Source organism: Spermophilus citellus, assembly GCF_964194105.1.
Source record: "Spermophilus citellus genome assembly, chromosome: 3".
NCBI classification, from domain to species: Eukaryota; Metazoa; Chordata; class Mammalia; order Rodentia; family Sciuridae; genus Spermophilus; species Spermophilus citellus.
In genome coordinates this window covers 56,687,636-56,706,736 of record NC_138184.1, presented here as the reverse complement: position 1 = coordinate 56,706,736, position 19,101 = coordinate 56,687,636, and the positions used below count along the sequence as shown (strand labels likewise).

The 19,101-nt window shown below is 41.4% G+C and overlaps 1 protein-coding gene across 1 annotated transcript in view; it reads right to left on the bottom strand.

The window, feature by feature from the left end:
* SYNPR (synaptoporin) overlaps positions 1–18,171 on the bottom strand; it is a gene marked incomplete at both ends in the record, with an annotated part of 340,854 nt that extends 322,683 nt beyond the window's left edge. The window contains 2 exons of the mRNA XM_081285129.1: positions 17,957–18,022; positions 18,154–18,171. Of these exons, the coding sequence (XP_081141255.1) occupies positions 17,957–18,022; positions 18,154–18,171 (84 nt within the window). The remainder of the gene's footprint in view (positions 1–17,956; positions 18,023–18,153) is intronic.
* Positions 18,172–19,101: the final 930 nt, after the last annotated feature.

Below are 19,101 nucleotides of genomic sequence, written 5' to 3'. Positions count from 1 at the left end.
TTGACTCCTAACATACCCAATCAATACAAAACAACAATCCTGTCCCCAAAACCAACAGCAACAACTAAAATCTGGTAATATTAGTATCGAAAGTCTTATTTTTGCTCTCCCAAAAGAAGTGAAACTCTCTGGATGTGTTGGCCCCTTGTTACCATTGACCAACAACTGTCCAGGGAGGAGGCAGCGACCCCTACAGGTGGAAACCCACGTTCAATGTGCCACCCTGTTATCACCTGTGCAGCCCCATGTGACTGCCTGCTTCCTGTTTCCTCCTGCATCATCTTGCTGGACCCCTGCTGACCTAGTTAGTATTCCGGCCCCTCTGTGCACTGGCCAGATGGCTTAGCATCTTACCCAGGTTCTACAAAAGCACCTCGCCAACATGAGAGAAGAAACTGCCCCCCAAAATCAATAAAACAAAAGATTTACAAGTTCATAAATTTTTGCATTTTCATGAGTAAACAGGGACAGATGAGCAGCAGGAAAACCACTGACAGAAAAGTCAGGGAGCATGCAATCCCACTACTTTTTCTAAATTTTATCCATCATTTGCCTATGCAACAGTGGTTTTGCTTTATATAAATACAATAAGACCAGTTCAAATAAAACTGAAACTATCTGCTTATTTCTTGTTTTATCAAGTATAGTCATAAAAAAAACTTTTAAAAATAGGTACCTTGCCTTTGAACTGCAAAGAGAACTTTAAGAATTTTATTCTATTTGCCTGCAACTGCATTCACCATCAAAGAACACTAAGTGCTTTCAGTCCAACCACCACCGTCGTTGGTTTTGTTCTGACAGATACTGGTCCCTTATGTTGGAAACTCATCTCTGGAACAGGATCAGAACTTTTCTTCCTCTATTACTGCCTGATTAAACACATGGTGTCTTTTTGAAGCTCTCCAGACCTGGGCTCAAATCTCAGGTCTGCTATTATCAACTGTACACACCTTTGCTTATTTTACGAAGCCTCAGATCCCTTTCCTAAAAACAAAGAACATCCTGGTGCATCCGTTAGTGAAAGTTGTCAGAATGAAAACGGAGTTACCAGAAGGATACAGAGGAGAGGTTCTCATGTACAGTGCAATGGCCTATATGCATGCGTGCACGCACACACACACACACACACACACACACAAAACTTCTGTAAGGACAGGATTCCAGTTAACTGTCCATTCAACCTCACGCTGGTACCACTTTTGTTATTAATCCTTGTAGTCAAGATTATCGTTTCAGAATATCTTATATAATTCTCTTCATTTGCCCTTGAAAACTTTCCCTATCCTCAATCTCCTTGAAATGCTCATAATTGACTACGGTATAGATATCTCCCATTGCGATGTTCTGCTATTCCCAAATACATATCATTATCCTTTGGAGAATCTCTGATTGTCATTTAGGTTGACACATTTTAATAGACTTGTTAGAATGAAATACTAGAGCATATAGAAAACATTTAGCACAGGGCCTGGAGCACATTACATATACAATAGATGTTAACAACTGTTATTTTTAATTCACAGAGATGCCAAGGTGGCCCAAAAGAGCCATATGCAAGGCAAAGGCAGAGTGCATAGGTAATGTTATCTCAGCTAATATCAAGTTGGTCAGGAATGTGATCCAAGAAAGAGGTAGTGCCCCTGGCATCTGGCAGAGGCTGAATTTATTTCACTATTTTTTTTTTTTTTACTATTTTACTGATAGAGACTTCTTCAATCAAAAGCTAGATTCCCACAATTTCTCGGATGATACAGTAGCACTCATACATTCTGCTTTTCCCTCAAAAGAATTATAAAATTTCCAAGTGCCTCAGATTGATCCCCAAAGTAGGTACAGCATAGACTTGTGTTTATCTGTCTCAACCACATATATGCATGGACTGGGATTTCAGAAAGATGTTGAATAGGGACTAAACATGAAGAGTATCATTGAAAGAAAAATAATGTATTAGTACGATATGTAAAATGAATACATAATTCAGACAAAATACAAATAGAATGGTAAATTTATTTTTTAAAACTACATTATAAAATATTTGGACATTCAAAAAATATATATCTCTACATAATGATTCAGAGAAGGAAAGACAGTATTCATCTCTTCCTCTGAGTCAGAGGATAATAGCCTAAATAATTTCCCAATGGTAGAGTAGTACACTGACCTAGAAAGTTTAAGGCAGCTTATATAAAAATTCACATGAGCAGAAGCATGAGTTTGGCGGTCTTCGCTACAGTTGTATAAATTCATTCTTTTTATTAACATACTTCCAAATCAAAATCACAATATAAATCATTGTCATGTAAAATGTGCAATGTCATTGCAAAATTAAAGAAGCATAAGTTCATTCAAGACTTATTTCTATCAATCAAATGGCAATGCATTTAAACGATCCTTCCCACAATGGAAGGCAACTTGGTAATCCTTTCTAATACCTTGAAAATGTGCAACTTTTGGAGCAAGCAATTCCACATCCAGAAATTGTCTAAGTCAATAATTATAGAAGTACAGGAACCATTTATCTTTAAGGAGGATTTTCTTGTAGGTCTTAAAGATACTATAATCTATATTTTAAAACTACCTAAATTAGGAATTAGTTCATCTCCAGAACAGGCATACACTGTGATAATATACAGCCATTGGAATTACGGAGAAAGATACTTTTTTTTTCTAGTGACATGGAAATACAGTTCATAATATACTGAGGAGAGGAAAGCAGTTGACAAAATAGCACCCATTCTAAGGAGCCAAGTAGTATGGGTGGCATTGTCCCCATCTGTCCTTGAGGATTCATGTTGAAATCCTAACTCCCAGTACCTCAGAATGGGACCTTATTTGGAAACAAGGTCACAGGGATGTAATTAAGATGAAGTCATGCTGGGACTGGATGGTTCCTAATTAATACAACTGGTGTCATATAAATAGGGAATTCTAGACACACCTTCCTTGTGAGGAAGAGGGCCAGGGAGGGAGCAATACGCCATCCATATGCCAAGACCCAGAAGCCAGGGAGAGGCGCAGACTCTGCCTATGACCCTCAGAAGGAATTAACAGTGCCCTGTCACAGACTTTAACCCCCAGAACTGTGAGAGAGTTGAAGCCACTAGGTTTAGGATATAGCAATGCATTGCTTAAGGATAGGGACACATTTTCATAAATGCGCTGTCACCATGCAAAATCTCACAGGCTTATCTACACAAACTAAGGCGGTTACATTGTCACTTGCAGTATAGTCTTATGGGACCAACATCATTACAGTTCATCCCTGCAGCCCATCCTCAACTAGTTGAGTGTCCTTATGTGGTGGGAGACCATACTTTATTATGTACTAGAGACCTAGCAGATTTATATCATTTTTTTTTTGGAGGGAAAAAAGGTACATGTACATAAAAATGTCTAAAAATAAACTTTTTCAAAATATTAAGCTTAGTTGTCTCTTGGTAGAGCAGTGGATAATTTTTATTTACAAAGTTTTGTTTATTTTGTGATTTTAATGAATAAACATACATGCATAAAATGGCTCTAAATAACTTTTCTGAATCAAGGACAGCCACCTACTCTCAAATGCAATCGCAAATACGCTTGGTATGTTTGGCTGCATGGCAGTCAAGGGAGACGGGGAGATCAAACACACCTGGCTTGAAATCCTGCCTTGGTCCCTTACCAGGTATGTCACTTTGGGTACATGTACCGTATAAAGTCATTGTAAGGTCTGAATGAAAGCACAGAGTAGATATTATGGACATAGTGCAGCCTGGTACACAGCAAGTGCTCAATCATTTGAAGCCATGATCATGTACTTCTATCCCGTATGAGCACTTAGTGCTTTTGTAAAATGAAGAAGCTGTCATTCCCTTAAAACAGCTTCACAAATTCATGGTCACCTTGCCAAAGGCTACAGGAAGCCTGGGGCTCCAATGATCTAGGAGTTGACACTCCAATCTAATCATTCTCTCCTTGCCAACCATGGCTGCCAAATTTTACCGTCCCCACTCAAATTCATTCCAATTACATAGACTCTTTCTTCAGGATTATAGTATAAAGAATGCACGTGTACACCCATGTGTATGCACACACAGAAATGTGAGAAAGCATCTATAGGAGGAAAAGACCTGAGATTTTCCAATTTTTCTTTCCAAACGTTACAGTAAAAAAAAATATGTAGGGGAAAGTTAGGCATGGTGGCCCTCTCCTGTAATCCCCTCGGCTCAGGAGGCTGAGGCAGGAGGATCGTGAGTTCAAAGCCAGCTTCAGCAAAGGCAAGGCACTAAGCAACTCAGTGAGACCCTGTCTCTAAATAAAATACAAAATAGGGCTGAGGATGCGACTCACTGATTGAGTCCCCTTGAGTTCAATCCCCAGTACCAAAAAAAAAAAAAAAAAAAAGTGGGAAAGAACAATCAGGATGTTTTAAATATTTCTTATGTGGAAGCACTCTTTGCAAATGTTATTTCATTTAATGAGCACAGTAACTCTCCCTGGCAATTATCATTATTTCTACTCTTATAAATATGAAAGAACCAGAGAGATGAAGGGGGTTCAAGGTCATACATCTTGTCAGTAATGGAGCTGACAGTCAAACATGATATTCTTTCTAGAATCACGTGGGAATGTAGTGAATAAAGGCAGATTTTTTTTTAAAGGAACCATGTACATTTATGTATCTGCATGGAGCAAAGAGAGAAAGAGAGAGAAAATAGTGTATGCATTTTAAATTTATATACTGTTGCTAATAAATGTAGCCTTCCCCCCCCACAGAAGAGCTAGGGGTTGATGGCACTACCAATTTCACAAACATTCTTTCTTTTAACCAATAGTGCACATTTAAAAAAACAAATTACAAATACATCCACTGGGTGATTTTTGTGATCACATAAATAACCATGCTTTTCTTTCAAATGCTTCATAAACAGAACTATGCGTCTGACAACAAAAGTTTTTGCCTAAACTCTAGTCAATGAAACATGAAAATATACCTTTCTCATTTCCTCAAACAAGAGTAGTGCAGATGGACATTACAAAAGGGCACACTGGACATGGCTTTCCTATAGGAAAGATGTCCCAGGTCCCTGATGTTTAGTTTTCAAGATTCAGGGACTGATAACATTGACTAAGTCCTCAGATGGGAAATTTTACACATACTATTTTATTCCACAATTCTGTGTTATTGATGTTTATCCTCATGTCACAGTTCAAAAAATTGACAGAGACATAAAGGAGTTTGCCCAAAGTTTCTCAGTTGTTAGTTTGTCTTTATCATGTAAGCACCTCTTTAGGGTAAAATCCCTAAAAAACCTTGAGGTCCCATGAAGCCGATTTGCCCATGAACATATCCCAGGTCTATGCTGAGCCCAAACTTGTATGGCTCCAATCCAGCACATTCTAAATCAAAATAATAAGCACTATTCAACCAGCCAACGCCTCTTCCAGTTACAATGTCTCTCGAGTTCTCCATGCTTGTCTCAAGCCACAGGTTAATGCCTTGTCATTTTCTAGTATCATTCTTACCTTCTCAGTTCTTCTGAATACCTATTTCAGGAAAGACCTCAGCAGGAGTACCAACTATCTATCAGGTGCAGACCAAAGCATCATTGCAACCAAACAGCCTCAAAGAAGACCAAATGGATGAGTGAGCACTTCCTGTTCAAGCCACAAGGGTATGTCTTCTTATCTGGCTCACAAATCCTCCCAACTAACACATCCAAAGAATTGTAGTACGCGTGCACACACACACACACACACACACACACTCATCACATAATATGCAGAAAAAATGCTTTCGCTTCCCCATCATCCATGACGGAAACTGTTTAAAAATCTCCTGAGAATCCAAAAATAATTTAAATGTTCATGATCTCACTAAATATCCAGATACCTTCTGAATTCTGCAGATGTCTTTGTAGGTGTTACGGTTTAGATGTGATGTCCCCCAAAGGCTCACGTGTGAGACATGCAAGAAGATTCAGAGGAGACATGACTGGGTTGTGAGAGCCTTAACCCAACCAGTGAATGGACCCCTGATGGGATTAACTGGGTGGTGGCTGGAGGAGGTGGGTGTGGCTGGAGGAGGTGGCATTGGGGGCGTGGCTTTGGGGTCTCTATTGTCTCTGGAGAGTGGAGTCTCTCTCTGCTTCCTGATCACCATGTGAGCTGCTTCCCTCCACCACACTCTTCCTCCATGATGTCCTGCCTCCCCTCCAGCCCTGAGGAATGGAGCCTGCTGTCTAGGGACGGGGACCTCTGAATCCATAAGCCCTAAAGAAACCTTTGCTCCTCTTTGTTCTGGTTGGGTCCTTTTAGTCATGGCAGTGAAAAAGGTGACTAAAACAGTAGGCATGTGTCAACAACCCATTTCTGAATTTAAATTTCTTTATAGGATCAGTAAATGGATATTTTTGTTAGAAAAGATGCACAAGATCAAAACCATTTTCTCAGGGAAGAAGGATATTTTTGAGAAGTAAAAAAGTTCCCTCAGAAGGTTTTGACCAATCTAGACATTAGGAGGGTACTTAAATTTTGCTTTGTTCTCTGGTTGCATGAGATAGTAGAAAAGGAACTGAGTGAGTAATGAGAAGAGCTTTTAAAATCTTTAAATAAATTAATTAGAACAATTTAAAAATTGTTCCATACATATGGAAGACATTATTTAAATACATATATGTATATAATATATATGTAATATATATTATGTACATTATATCATGTATATGTGTCTATATCATATATATATATATACACACATATATATTTATATATATATTTAAAATATATGTGTATATTTTTTCCTGATGTTTACAGTGGTAAAATCATTCAAAACCAAGACCAGGAATAACTGGATAATCTGTATTAATGAGAGACAATGCAAAAAAATGATTGAGCGCATGGGGTCTGGCATCCATTTGCCTCAGTTCTATCCCACACTAGCTGTGTGAATCTAGGGAAATGGTTCAATCCTTCCACTTATAAAAGAAGTCGTTGATTAGTCCTTTATAAGGCATTCCAAATCAAATGAAATAATGTCTCTATGGCATTTAGCAAACTGCTGGTCTCTGTGCATTAGTATTAATACCATCTGGGTATTGTTTATGATCATCTCAAAACATTCTCCTTTTAGGAAGATAATAGAAACAAAACCCCAACATAACAATACAATATTGAGCAACCTTTATATTTGTAAAGTGCTAGAAACTTTAGGAATGTTAACTGTATTTTTAAATACCTCATCATCTTTAAAAACCTCTTCCTCAGTAACAAGGGGTGGTAGTAGGCACCAGCATTGCTGGACATTATGCTAATTTTATCTTACCTTGTTATGGTCTAAGCTCAGTCGATATATATAATTATATATAATAACAGATTAGAGATTATAAATTATAAAATTTAATAAGTAAGATAATATTATCATAAGGTAAATAATATTAAGTTACTCTAGTTATAAGTTAGGAGCAATAGACATAAGTTTCTCATGAGTAAGCATAAGCAACAGTAGGACAATAATCTTATAATGCTAAGATTTATAAGACACAGGATTTAAGCTGTGAGTTGTATGGGTAAGTACAGGCTAATAGGTTAACATAGCTCAAGGTTAAGTCAATATAGTCATAGACTATAGATTAGCCATAGTTACTCCATATTATGACTCTTCTCTAAACTTGTTATATAGGTTGTTCTTAATATTCTTAAATTTTTTTGTGTGTATATACCCATACAAATGCGGGTGTAGACCCCTATAGATGACAATACGGTTGTTTTTGCTCTGCTAACTGCGTTCTCAGCCCTTGTATCCTGCTTGCTTGTAACTTGCAGATTTCATAACATGTGGTTTCTCCCTTTAAATACTCTGCCCCAGTCACAGACTGTTGCTGTTCTCCTCTAAAGTCACTTGGACTCTGGGAAGAACAGTCTCTGGTCAGATAGTAAAAAGACTCTCTAATTTGATTTAAATCTGGACTTAGAGTGTTTTCTGAGCAGTGGTCTCATAACAACCTAACCATCCCAAGCATCCAAAAGTTGAGACTCTTATTATGTTCATTTGATGGCTGTGGATCCCTGAGGATCCGAATAATGATACAATCTGCTCCACATCCCATGGCTGGAACAAAAAAATCCAGAATCCCAGCCTAAGACAGATTCTAAACCCAGGCTCCTTCGAGCCCCATGGGGCCTGCTATATTTTTCAGTGTTTTGTTTTTCCTCATCAACTGATTCTTGCTTTCTCCTGCCTCAAACAGTTGTATCCCAGGAAGCAAGCTGATGCCTCTTCCCTGAGCAATCTGTTTTCTACTACATTAATAACACACACATACACACACACACACACACACACACACACACACACACATGAATGCAATGATTAATATAGTCTTCTAACACTAATGGCCAGAGCTGAGTTAATCTAGCAACATAGCAATGAAGCTGCAGTACCTTGTCATTCACAAGTGGCCTGTCTCATCACTAGACAACATTCCTTCTAGAAGATTGTTCCACTGTTGAAAAAGATGGTGCAGATGCTAATACACACAATAAGAGTACGCATGGGGATACTCTGGATCAGACAGAGAAGAATGAAGGGAAGGAAGGGGGATGGGAATGGGAAAGACAGTGGAATGAATGGGTCAGAACTTTCCCATGTTCATCTATGAATACCTGACCAGGGAAACTCCACATCATGTCCAACCACAAGAATGGGAAGTTACACTCCATGTAGGTATAATATGTTGAAATATATACTGTTGTCATGTATAACTAAAAAGAACAATTTAAAAAAAATATTTACAAGATGGTGCAAATTAGTGGAGCCCATTTTATCCCTTTGAATGATCAGCAGTGTGAATCCAGCACAGGATCCTTAATCAGAGAGAATTCAGGAATGCTGGTCCCCAGATCCCAGAACTATATCAACCTCTTGAGAAAATCCCCAGTGTTACTTTGCTGAAGGAAGCCCAGGTGAACCAGATCATGTCTTCTTACATCGTATATGTAGACTTCTCACTAGCCTGTTACACCCTTAATGAAAAACTGCCCCTCCCACAGTTCCAGTTGAAAGAACAGTCCAGAAGGGAATGTTTTGACTCTCATGACCCTTTTATTCAGGACACAAGTGACAGGACAGCAGAAGGCATGTGACGTAGGGGCAACCAATGCATAGAGTAGCTATTGACTTATGATTTGACCTGGGGCTGAAAGTTGTATCTAAACTGAAAAAAAAGTATATAGCTGGGACAATCATGGTCCTTCTCTTAGGACATCAGATGAGAATCATGGAAAGCAGAAAGGGAATAAATACGCTGAGAGGGCAGGCAGGCCAGTGGCCAAGGCACATTATGGCAGCAACTAGCCATGACACTCCTGCTGCTTATTGCCATGAACCTCAAGACACAAGGACTGGGCCTCTATTTTAGTCAAATTTTTTTTGCTGCTGTGACTAAAGGACCTGATCAAAACAATTATAGAGGAGGAAAAGTTTATCTGGGGGCTCAGGGTTTCAGAGGTCTCAGTCCACAGACAGCAGGCTCCATCCCTCAGGGCTGGAGGGGAGGCAGGACATCATGGAGGAAGAGTGTGGTGGAGGGAAGCAGCTCACATGGTGATCAGGAAGCAGAGAGACTCCACTCTCCAGAGACAAACAGAGACCCCAAAGCCACGCCCCCAATGCCCCCTCCTCCAGCCACACCCACCTCCTCCAGCCACCACCCAGTTAATCCCATCAGGGGTTCATTCACTGGTTGGGTTAAGGCTCTCACAACCCAGTCATGTCTCCTCTGGACCTTCCTGCACCGTCTCACACATGAGCTTTTGGGGGACACCTCACATCCAAACCATAACAGCCTGTTTAAGTTCTTGCACTTGTTTCAGGGAGAATTATCCTCCACAGTGGGTACCCCTACTGTGGGCACCCTCTTCCCTCCACAGAGCAGTCAGCCTATGTGAATTAACTCCTCCAGACCCAAGACCAGCAGATAAACAATTATTTCAACGGGAGTCCTTACTATTCCTCTTCCCAATGGATTTGATGAAGGGGGATTTAAACCCCATCCAAGATGTTCTCTACATCCCTTTATTCAGTCTCTGTTCTCTTTCTTCATCTCCTCACTTCCTTCGACCAGTACTTATTAAGCATCAGTTGTCTGGGTATTTTGGTAGGATTTGTAGCTCATGGAGTCAGCCCTTCTAAGGTGCCAGGTGCTGTGTTAGATCCTTAGAATATTCAGATGACGGAGACAAGCCAGATCCCTGTCCTCATGGAGCATTTAGTCTGGTGACGAAGCTAGAACATCAACATGTCACTAATGAATGTGCCCTGGGATCCATCAGGAGGTGACCTCATCTAGCAAGTGCCCCCTATTTGGTGACATTCATGCTGACACCTGAAGAGGGGAGAAGAATTCACCAGCTAAGTGTGATCGAGTGAGAAGCAAGAGAGAGCATATTCTATGGAGTGGAATCAGAATGTGCAAAAGTCCATCAGACCAGCGAGAAACCATCTTTGGGATCCCCCAAATGGAAGAAATGTGAAATGTGGACAGAGTAAGAAATTGGTAGGAGAGTTAAAAGGGTGAGGGTGGGCCTCCTCCCATCCTACAAGTTGGGATGTCGGATTCGTTTCAACTGGAAGCTCAGTTCATTCATGTAGGTTCCAGAGACCAAAGAGAGTGGGAGGGAGGCTGGAGGCTGGAGAGGGGCTGGGAAGAGCTCAGCACTTCAGAGAGAAGAGATCGGCTTCCCGTGTTCACCATAGCTTCTCCCCAGCAACTATCTTATGCTGTCCAGAGGCACTTAGGTTGGGGGGGGGGAAGTATTTGTAATCATCTCAACTATGATCACAATTGTTTTTCACCTTTGGAGGACATTTAATGGTTTGCCATGTGCCTTTACAGGCCTGATATTTTTTTTAAAAATTCCCCATGCTATGGGGAAGTAAGCAAGGGGTATTCTTTCCAATTTACAGATGAGGAGGAGACAGGCTCTTGAAGGAAAGCTAAGCTAATAAAATGCTGTACAAATACAGCAAAAGTCGGATACATGCCTGCAGAAGATTAAGACTCAACAGAAACTCGTGGTTCTGAACACATATTCCTGGGATTCTTTTTTTCTTACTAATGCATGATTATTTTTCTTCTGGCCTTCTAGATGGGTCAGGGCTTGATGCAAATCCTCCTGGCCACAGAGATTGCCTCTACTTCAGCAGGATTCTAGGGTTCCTCTCTGGTTCCTATTTGGGACAGTCCCAAGGTCATGGAGCATCTGGTTAGTAGGTACCCATTGCTGACCCTATGAGGGGTCAGTTATACTCTGGAAAATTCAACTGGACACCCTTTAACCCTTTCCAGTGTAGGCAAATGTCTATGGACTATGATTTGAGGAAGATCAGGGACGTTCTCTCTCCATACTTCACCCAACAATCCTCGAGGGTCCAGTGCCTGAAATTCTTCCATTGGATCTTCTCCTTTAGGATCAACACTAGCCCTTCTGGAATGTTCTCTAAAAGGTGAATATTCCAAGAAGCAGTTCCTTGGAAAGTCACTTGTGCTGTGGTAAAATAAGTGTGGTAGCATCTAGTTGTTAGAGATGGAGGGGCTCAAAAGAGAGATGAGCAAGGGTATATATATATATATATATATATATATATATATATATATTGCTTTTGTACTTTAGAAACTCTCAAACATCTAATTTGCAAGAAGGTAACCCTATGCCCCAAATCACTCTCTGATGTATTTCTCTTTCCACCTCTTTCATCATCATTAAAATTGGAAACATCATTATTATCACTTTTATAATAATGTATCGAGCACTTATTTATAGCCCAGAGATTTTGTGAGGTATTTTTCATGGGTTAAGTCATTTCACCACTACAGCAACCTTTTACCTCTATCTTCTAGATGAGAAAGGTAAAAGTCCTGTAAGCTAAATAACTTGCCCAAGGTAGCCAAGCGAGTAAAGAGTGAAATCTGTATTCAAATCCATAGGAAATCTCCCTGACTCTTCTCTCTCTCTCTCTCTCTCTCTCTCTCTCTCTCTCTCTCTCTTTTCTGTACTTTTGGGGCCAAACACCAAGGTCTTCATAAACTAAGGAAAGCACCAAGTGCAGAAATCATTCACTCACTGGGGATTTACTCTTTTTATTATGTATCTATCAATTCTTATTCCATCGGCACACAATTTTTGCCGCTAATTGACAGGCTAGAAAGGTATAATTAATGCAGTTCTAAATTACATCACACCCTCAATGGAACATTGCTGTTTAGGATTTAAATTTTTATATTAGAATTCTCTGTCTTGCTTGCACAGTGTAGCCTGTAACCCCAGCAGCTCGGGAGGCTGAGGTAGGAGGATTGCAGGTTCACAGCCAGCCTCAGCAACTTAGTGAAGCCCTAAGCAACTCAGTAAGACCCTATATCTAAATGAAAGAAAAAGAAAAATAAGGGTCGGGGGCTGGGGATGTGGCTCAGTGGTTAAATATCCCTGGGTTCAATCCCTGGTACCAAAAAAAAAAAAAAAAATCCCTGTCTTATTTATACTTGGGGGGGTGGGAAGAGTTGTCTCATGTGCACGTATTTTTAACAAAAATGAATGACTGTAAGTAAGATTAAATAATTGCTTTATAATCAAAATCTTCTGCACATTCTAAATGAAAATATACTGGTTTTTAATTGAACTTTACCTCGGTCAATTAATAGCCAATAGAAAATAAAACCCCAAATACACAAGATGATGTCTGTTGAACTTGTCTCTAAATACAAATGTTCCTTGGCATTTTCAGAAAAGACCTCAAATATATAACTTAATGAGTGAGATAAACATGAAACATGGATAACATCTACCTTTTAACATTTCTTTGAGGATTAGGGATAAGATAGAGCAAATGTCTGCCCAGTGGGAGGGAACAGAAGATTGTAGCATGTAAGGAAGTACAGTTTAGAGTGGGACTGCTTACACCTTGGCTTTGACATTTCCTGCAGTTTTATTCCTGATGAGTTGGTTAACATCCTCGAACCTCATGGTGAAAGGCTGGAGCCACACAGATCCACCGTGCTGATGTACCATGGTTCAGGACTTCCTAGGAAGTTTGTGCAAGGAACTTAGCACTTGTCACCTCTCTCATGGGAGTTTTAAAAGAGTAACTATTATTATATTGCATTTATAATGACATGCTCCACTTTGTTATCACTTACATGAGTCATAAATGTTATCTATTAAGATCAAGAAAGCAGTATGGTGTTGCTTGGGAAACAGCTCAGAATTTAAGTGCAGGAATAAATATGATATCACTGCTACTGCTTCCATTTAAATGAAGTAGGACTACACGTCAAATACCAGGCACACTGCATCTCTAGATGAGCTGGCCTCCTTGGGGAGTCACAGAGGCAGAAAAGACAGATCAAATTGAAATGTGAAGTGCACGAGTCATAGCAGAACTGATAAAGCAAAATTAGGGTTGGAGCAGAGGTGGTGGCACTTGCCTGTAATCCCAGCAGCTCAGGAGGCTGAGGCAGGAGCATCGCAAGTTCAAAGCCAGCCTCAGCCACAGCAAGTTACTAAGCAACTCAGGGAGACCCTGTCTCTAAATAAAATACAAAATAGGGCTGGAGATGTGGCTCAGTGGTCAAGTGCTCCTGGGTTCAATCTCATTACCAAAAAATAAAAATAAAAAATAGGACTGGAGATGAAAGAATTGGAGGAACCAGGCATGTTGACTCAAGCAGTTGATTCCATAAGGACAGAACCTGGAGCCATAGCGCTGAACCAGGATATGATGAGGACATCATTTGGGGGAAGGTTAAGTCCTTTTGATGCTCTTGCAAGTGTACCAATGTGGTCCTGCACACTGCAGATATGCTAGGTCCTCCACTTTCCATTTCATATGCACCCACGCGTGCAAATCCAGAAGAAAGAAAGAATATTTTAAAATAATTATTTAAAAGGAAAAGAAAAAGAAAAGACCAAAGGACCACATTGGTCAAGTATTGCTGTGGTGAAAAATAAGAATGATTGGTACAAGACAAGACTATGCCTACACAGATGTTCAGAGTCAGTATGAGAAGAGGATAAATCTGATTTCTTACACCAACTCCAAAATGGTGGCGTAAGAGATTTGCAGAATCTATTTTATCACTTGGGAACAAATGGAACAGACCACCAGAGTCAGTGCTCTGTCCCGAATTTCTGTTTTGACCCAAAGGCTAGTGAAAACTCTCCTGACCTAATTTAAGTGGAGATTAAGGATGTGGACTCTTTGCCTGGAAGTCTTCAAAATTGGCTAAAGCTTTTCCCTCAAGGCTTGACATTTATAGGTTATTAAGACTTTAAATCTACTGTATCCATCAGGCTTCCTAAGGAAAGGACATATATAGAAAGTACATTTTCTCCCATAAGGCCATAAATCCAGATGCCTGGAGAGGTAATACCACTTTCTATGGACAATCTATAGGAAATGATTTAAAATGTGAGTTATCTTTAAGAACCACTCGTGTGTATAACTGTTTGCAAGTGATAGACCTGTGAAAAACTGTACATACAGTTTTTCTTCAGTCTCACCCATTCTCTGCCCACCACACACAGAATTACACCCTTAAAAAATCACTTTTTTTTAGTTCAGTGGTATACATCTATGCTTTCCTCTATCCTTGTCAAATTCCACATGTACATACACTTATGCAGAAAACCATACTTTATTTTTACAAAAATCCTACTTCACACTGTATACTAATTGGACACCTGATGGAATAAATCACTCTCATGTTGATTCAAAGAAACAAACTTGCTTTTCCCCCTTTTAACAATGTTATCAAATGCAAAAAAAAAATACCCATTTTCTTTTATGTAACAATTTTATCACACACAATTACATGTATTGACCTCTAGGTAAATGGATATTCATTTCATTCATTCTTTTTAATGGAAGTATAGTATCTCATGATGTACATGAGTTATACTTTAATTGCTTTTCTGTAATGGATTTACTAGTTGTTTCCAGTTCTTTACACTACAGAAGATGTTGCAGTAAATATCCTTGAACATATTTCAACGGTCTGAATGTTTGTGTCCTCTCCAAAACTTACTTGTAGAAACCTAATCCCCAAAGAGATGTTATTAGGCAGTGGTGCCTTTGGCAGATGATTTGCTTAGATGGATGGAGCCCTTGTGAATGGGATTAGTGCCCTCATAAAGGGTGAAGAGACCAGTGTCCTTCACTTCTGCCATGTGAAGATGGCAAGAAGGTGTTATCTATGAACCAGAAAGTGGACCTTCACCAGACACTGAATCTACGGGCACCTTGATCTCACATGTTCAGGCTTCAGAACTGTAAGAAATAAATTTCTGTAGTTTACCAACTACTGAGTTTATGGTGATTAATTATAGCATCCAAAGAACCCTATGACAAATATCTTCACATGCACTTTTATTTCTACAGCATAAACCCCCCCCCAAAAAAAGGATTGTAGCTTAAAAACTTTGGAAACTACCAGCTTTCAAGTTACTGTCCATTTCTCTGTAAAACTTCCACAAAAACTGAGAAAGAGGATATTTTTAAAGTTGTCATGATCAATTTACAACATTTGTTGATCATTTACTGTTTTGTAGTCCCTGCGAAAGGAACTAGAGAGAAAAGCAGAGATGAATGGAACATATTTTGTGGCACTAAGAGATTACATTCCCTTTCATTTGTCAATAACTCCTGCAGAAAAAGATAGCTCAGAGAGACTCTTCATGGCACTGCATGCACACAGAAAATACTGTCTTCCTCTCTATCCAGTTCTTTAAGCATTCTAAGCCTCTAGCATTTTCTCTCTTTCCCCTCTTATGTCTCTAACATGGATCTTTTTAAATGTAGATCAGCCAACTAATTTATCTGGCTTTTTTAAGTTTTCTTTGTCCATTATTCATGCTCTCTTGCACAAATAAGAGTCCAGTGACTGATTTATTAGGGAAAAAAATAAGAAACCTTCATCATAGAGCCTTGGAATCCTTGCAGAAGGGCTGAAAATATTTTAAACATAGTAACTTAACTTCTATTACCCCTCCCTACACACATGCGCGCACGTGCGCGCGCACACACACACACACACACACACACACACACCCCAAGAAAAAAAGACTATATTGCAGTACAACTTGGTGTGATAAATTCTCTGAACAAATGAATGAATAAAATGCAATGGGAGTCTAAATAATGGAACAAATCATTCATTTGGGGGTAGAGTTAAGGGAAAGAAGTAAATATGAGAATGATCAACATTGAGAAGTTAACATTTAAGCTGAGGTAAAAGACAACATTTTTCCCCCTAGACTTGGGTAGAAGGGTGTTCCAAACAGTTTGAAGAAAAATAGCAAGGATACTGAGCAAGAAAGAGCTTTTGAGTTTTGGAGGGACCTCCAGGTACAGCTCAGGCTAGTGTTTCTTTAATATGAAAGTAATAAGAATCATTCAGATAGCTTGCTTAAAATGAAGATTGATGGATGATATTTTGATTTGGGGTCTAGAAATCTGTGATTTAAACCAACTCATCCAGATGGACCCCATTTTGAAATATACAAGAAGAGGCTATGTGGTAAGGTATGGTAAAAAAAAATTATGTGAAAGCAGAATGTGAAATAACACAGAATAACATTTCAGGTAAGTGACATGTGAGACAGTCAGACATTATGTCAGAAAATGATGTCAGGTCTTTGAACTTTGTTGTGAGAATAATGTTGATCCCCAAAGCCACTCTTTTACAGAAAATGGTGATTGAAAGGCCAAGTATTTGCTTGTTTTGTTTCATTTGGTTGCCAGTAAAATATGATCAGACTAGCGAGCTCAGAATCTCTAGTTCAAGCATTCCAAAAGCTGTCTTGATGGATGTCAAATTGATATACTCAGGCAATTTTATTTAGACCTACAAACAAGGCACATGTGATTATCTTGTAGATCATGCATGTCAACAAGCTCCACAGTTGTGTAGCCAGAGACAGATATACAGAGCTCAGTTCTGGGAGCACAGAGCAGGCTCTTACATAATTTCTCAGCTAGTCACTGTTAGGGCCTGTGATTAATGCTACATGACGGGCTTTGAACTTTCTGTTCAGATAGGTTTGCTTGCCTTTCAGAGCTCCCAGCAAGAAGAAATGTGTGACCTGCAGATTTCACTCCGCATAACTGTCATCTCAGCCAACCACACAGACAATGTTCTATGGCCCCCCTGTGAGAAATCATTTCTGTGCCTTTTTCCTCTGTCCATAGACAAATTGCCATAAGACGTTCAGGGTGATTTTTTTTTTAAAAAAGGGGGATAAAACAGAGGAGGAAATCTAACTTCCTACAACCCAGTCGCTGAGGAAAGCTACACAAAGAAGGCTGGTGGCCTCTTCTAGGAAGTACTCCAAGAGCCCTGCAGGAGTGGCCAGAGCACAGGAGTTGCAATGGGAGGGAAGGGGTACCCCTCTTGACTCCAGCATCTTTAGCAGCATAGCAACTGCGCCTCTCCAACTGGAGCTCCCTGGGAGCTGTGAACCATGGTCCTGACGAGGAGCTGTCCCAGTGCTGACCAACTTTTCCATCTTGGACAAGTCCTCCCCGCTGTAATATTTAATCTGAGTCCCTCCTCTCCTCCCCACTCATCTGCAAAGGTCCAGTTGATATTCTGGCTTCTGCCAAAGCCCCGCGGCAGCTTTTCCCGCTCCCTCCCCATCTCCCAAAGAGGGAAGAGGCTTCTTCTAACAGCTCCTGCGTCGGTTACCAGCTGCGAGGTGAGATGACACTTCCTCAGGCTTCTGTAAAAAACGAACCCCCATTCCCGCTTCCAGCCATGGTCCCTCTTTCCTGCCCTGCCACCCCACAATGGCACCTTGGGAGTGGGCAGGAACCAAGTAAAGACCGGGTTTTGAGCAGAACCGAGCCGAGAGCACCCCACCTGACCTGTCCTCACCTGATACTTGGTTGCCTGGGTCCCCTCCCCGTGCACATTCCGCTACTCACCAATTCCAGGGCTCGAAGGAAGGCGAGGGGCTCCTTCAGCGCCCGGAAGGTGCCCGCTGAGGCCAGCTTTGGGTGGACAAGAGAGAGAAAGCAAAGGCGTGAGGAAGGGGCTAAGGGTGCGTCTCCGGAAGCCGCGCTATCCCCTGCCATTCCCGCCCAGCTCCCAGCGACAGTCGCCCTGCCCAGTCCCCTCTTACCTGACTCACAGGGTCCATAGCTCGCCCTTGCTGGGTCTTCTCACCCACCAGCTCCCTTTTTAGATGAAGTTCTTTCGACTGATATCAGGGTCACAAGGGTCTTGGGGACCCTCTGGAGGAGGAGCAAGGCCCGGGAGCAGCCAGGCGAGGGCAGGGGACCTGGGAGAGCGGTTGCCCAGCGCCAGCTCGCCGCGCGCGCTCGGCTGCCTTCGCTCTGCGCCCCGGAGCCCAGCGCCCCGGGAGGCCAGCTGAACCAGCCGAGGGGCGGGGAGGGCAGAGCTGGGCTGGGGTACAGGCAACAGGGGAGGGGGCAGAGCCGAGCCGCCGGGGGACGGCTGTCATTGGCCGGCCGCGTGCTCCGGGGGGCGGGCCAGGAGGTGGGCGCGGCAGAACCCGCAGACATTGGTCCAGGCTCCGGGGCGCGCGCGCCGCTGCCCTCGGGCTCCGGGGAAACTTTGGAGCTGTCGTCTGGGGAGAGCTGCAGGCTGGCATCGTGGGCAGGACGGCTGTCCCCTAGAAGAAGGCGTTTCCAGGTGAGAGAAAAATCCCCACGCCTTCCACCGGCATGTGTAGGAGTTCTGGTGATCCCGGAACAGCAGAGAATCTCTATTTGTTACTCTTTCGTGGAACATCTATCATGTATCCAAATCCTGCCAGGTGTTGGGGTAGCTAACAAACAAACAAGAACAGAATAGGCATTGCGGAGGGGGCAGAAGTTGGGCAGGAAATTGCAACGTGGTCTGGACCAAGGTGCAGAGAGCAAGCACAGGTGGTATGGGGCTCCCAGCAGGTGCATCTGCCCCCAGCCAGGTGTGAGAACAGGACTGGGAAGAACCTGCTAGAGGAGAGAGAGGTGGAAACAAATTAAGTTTGATATGGGACCCTATACCAGAGAGATAATCCTCAAGGCCACGAGTGAGATAGGAAGCAAATTAGTATGTCCAGTTT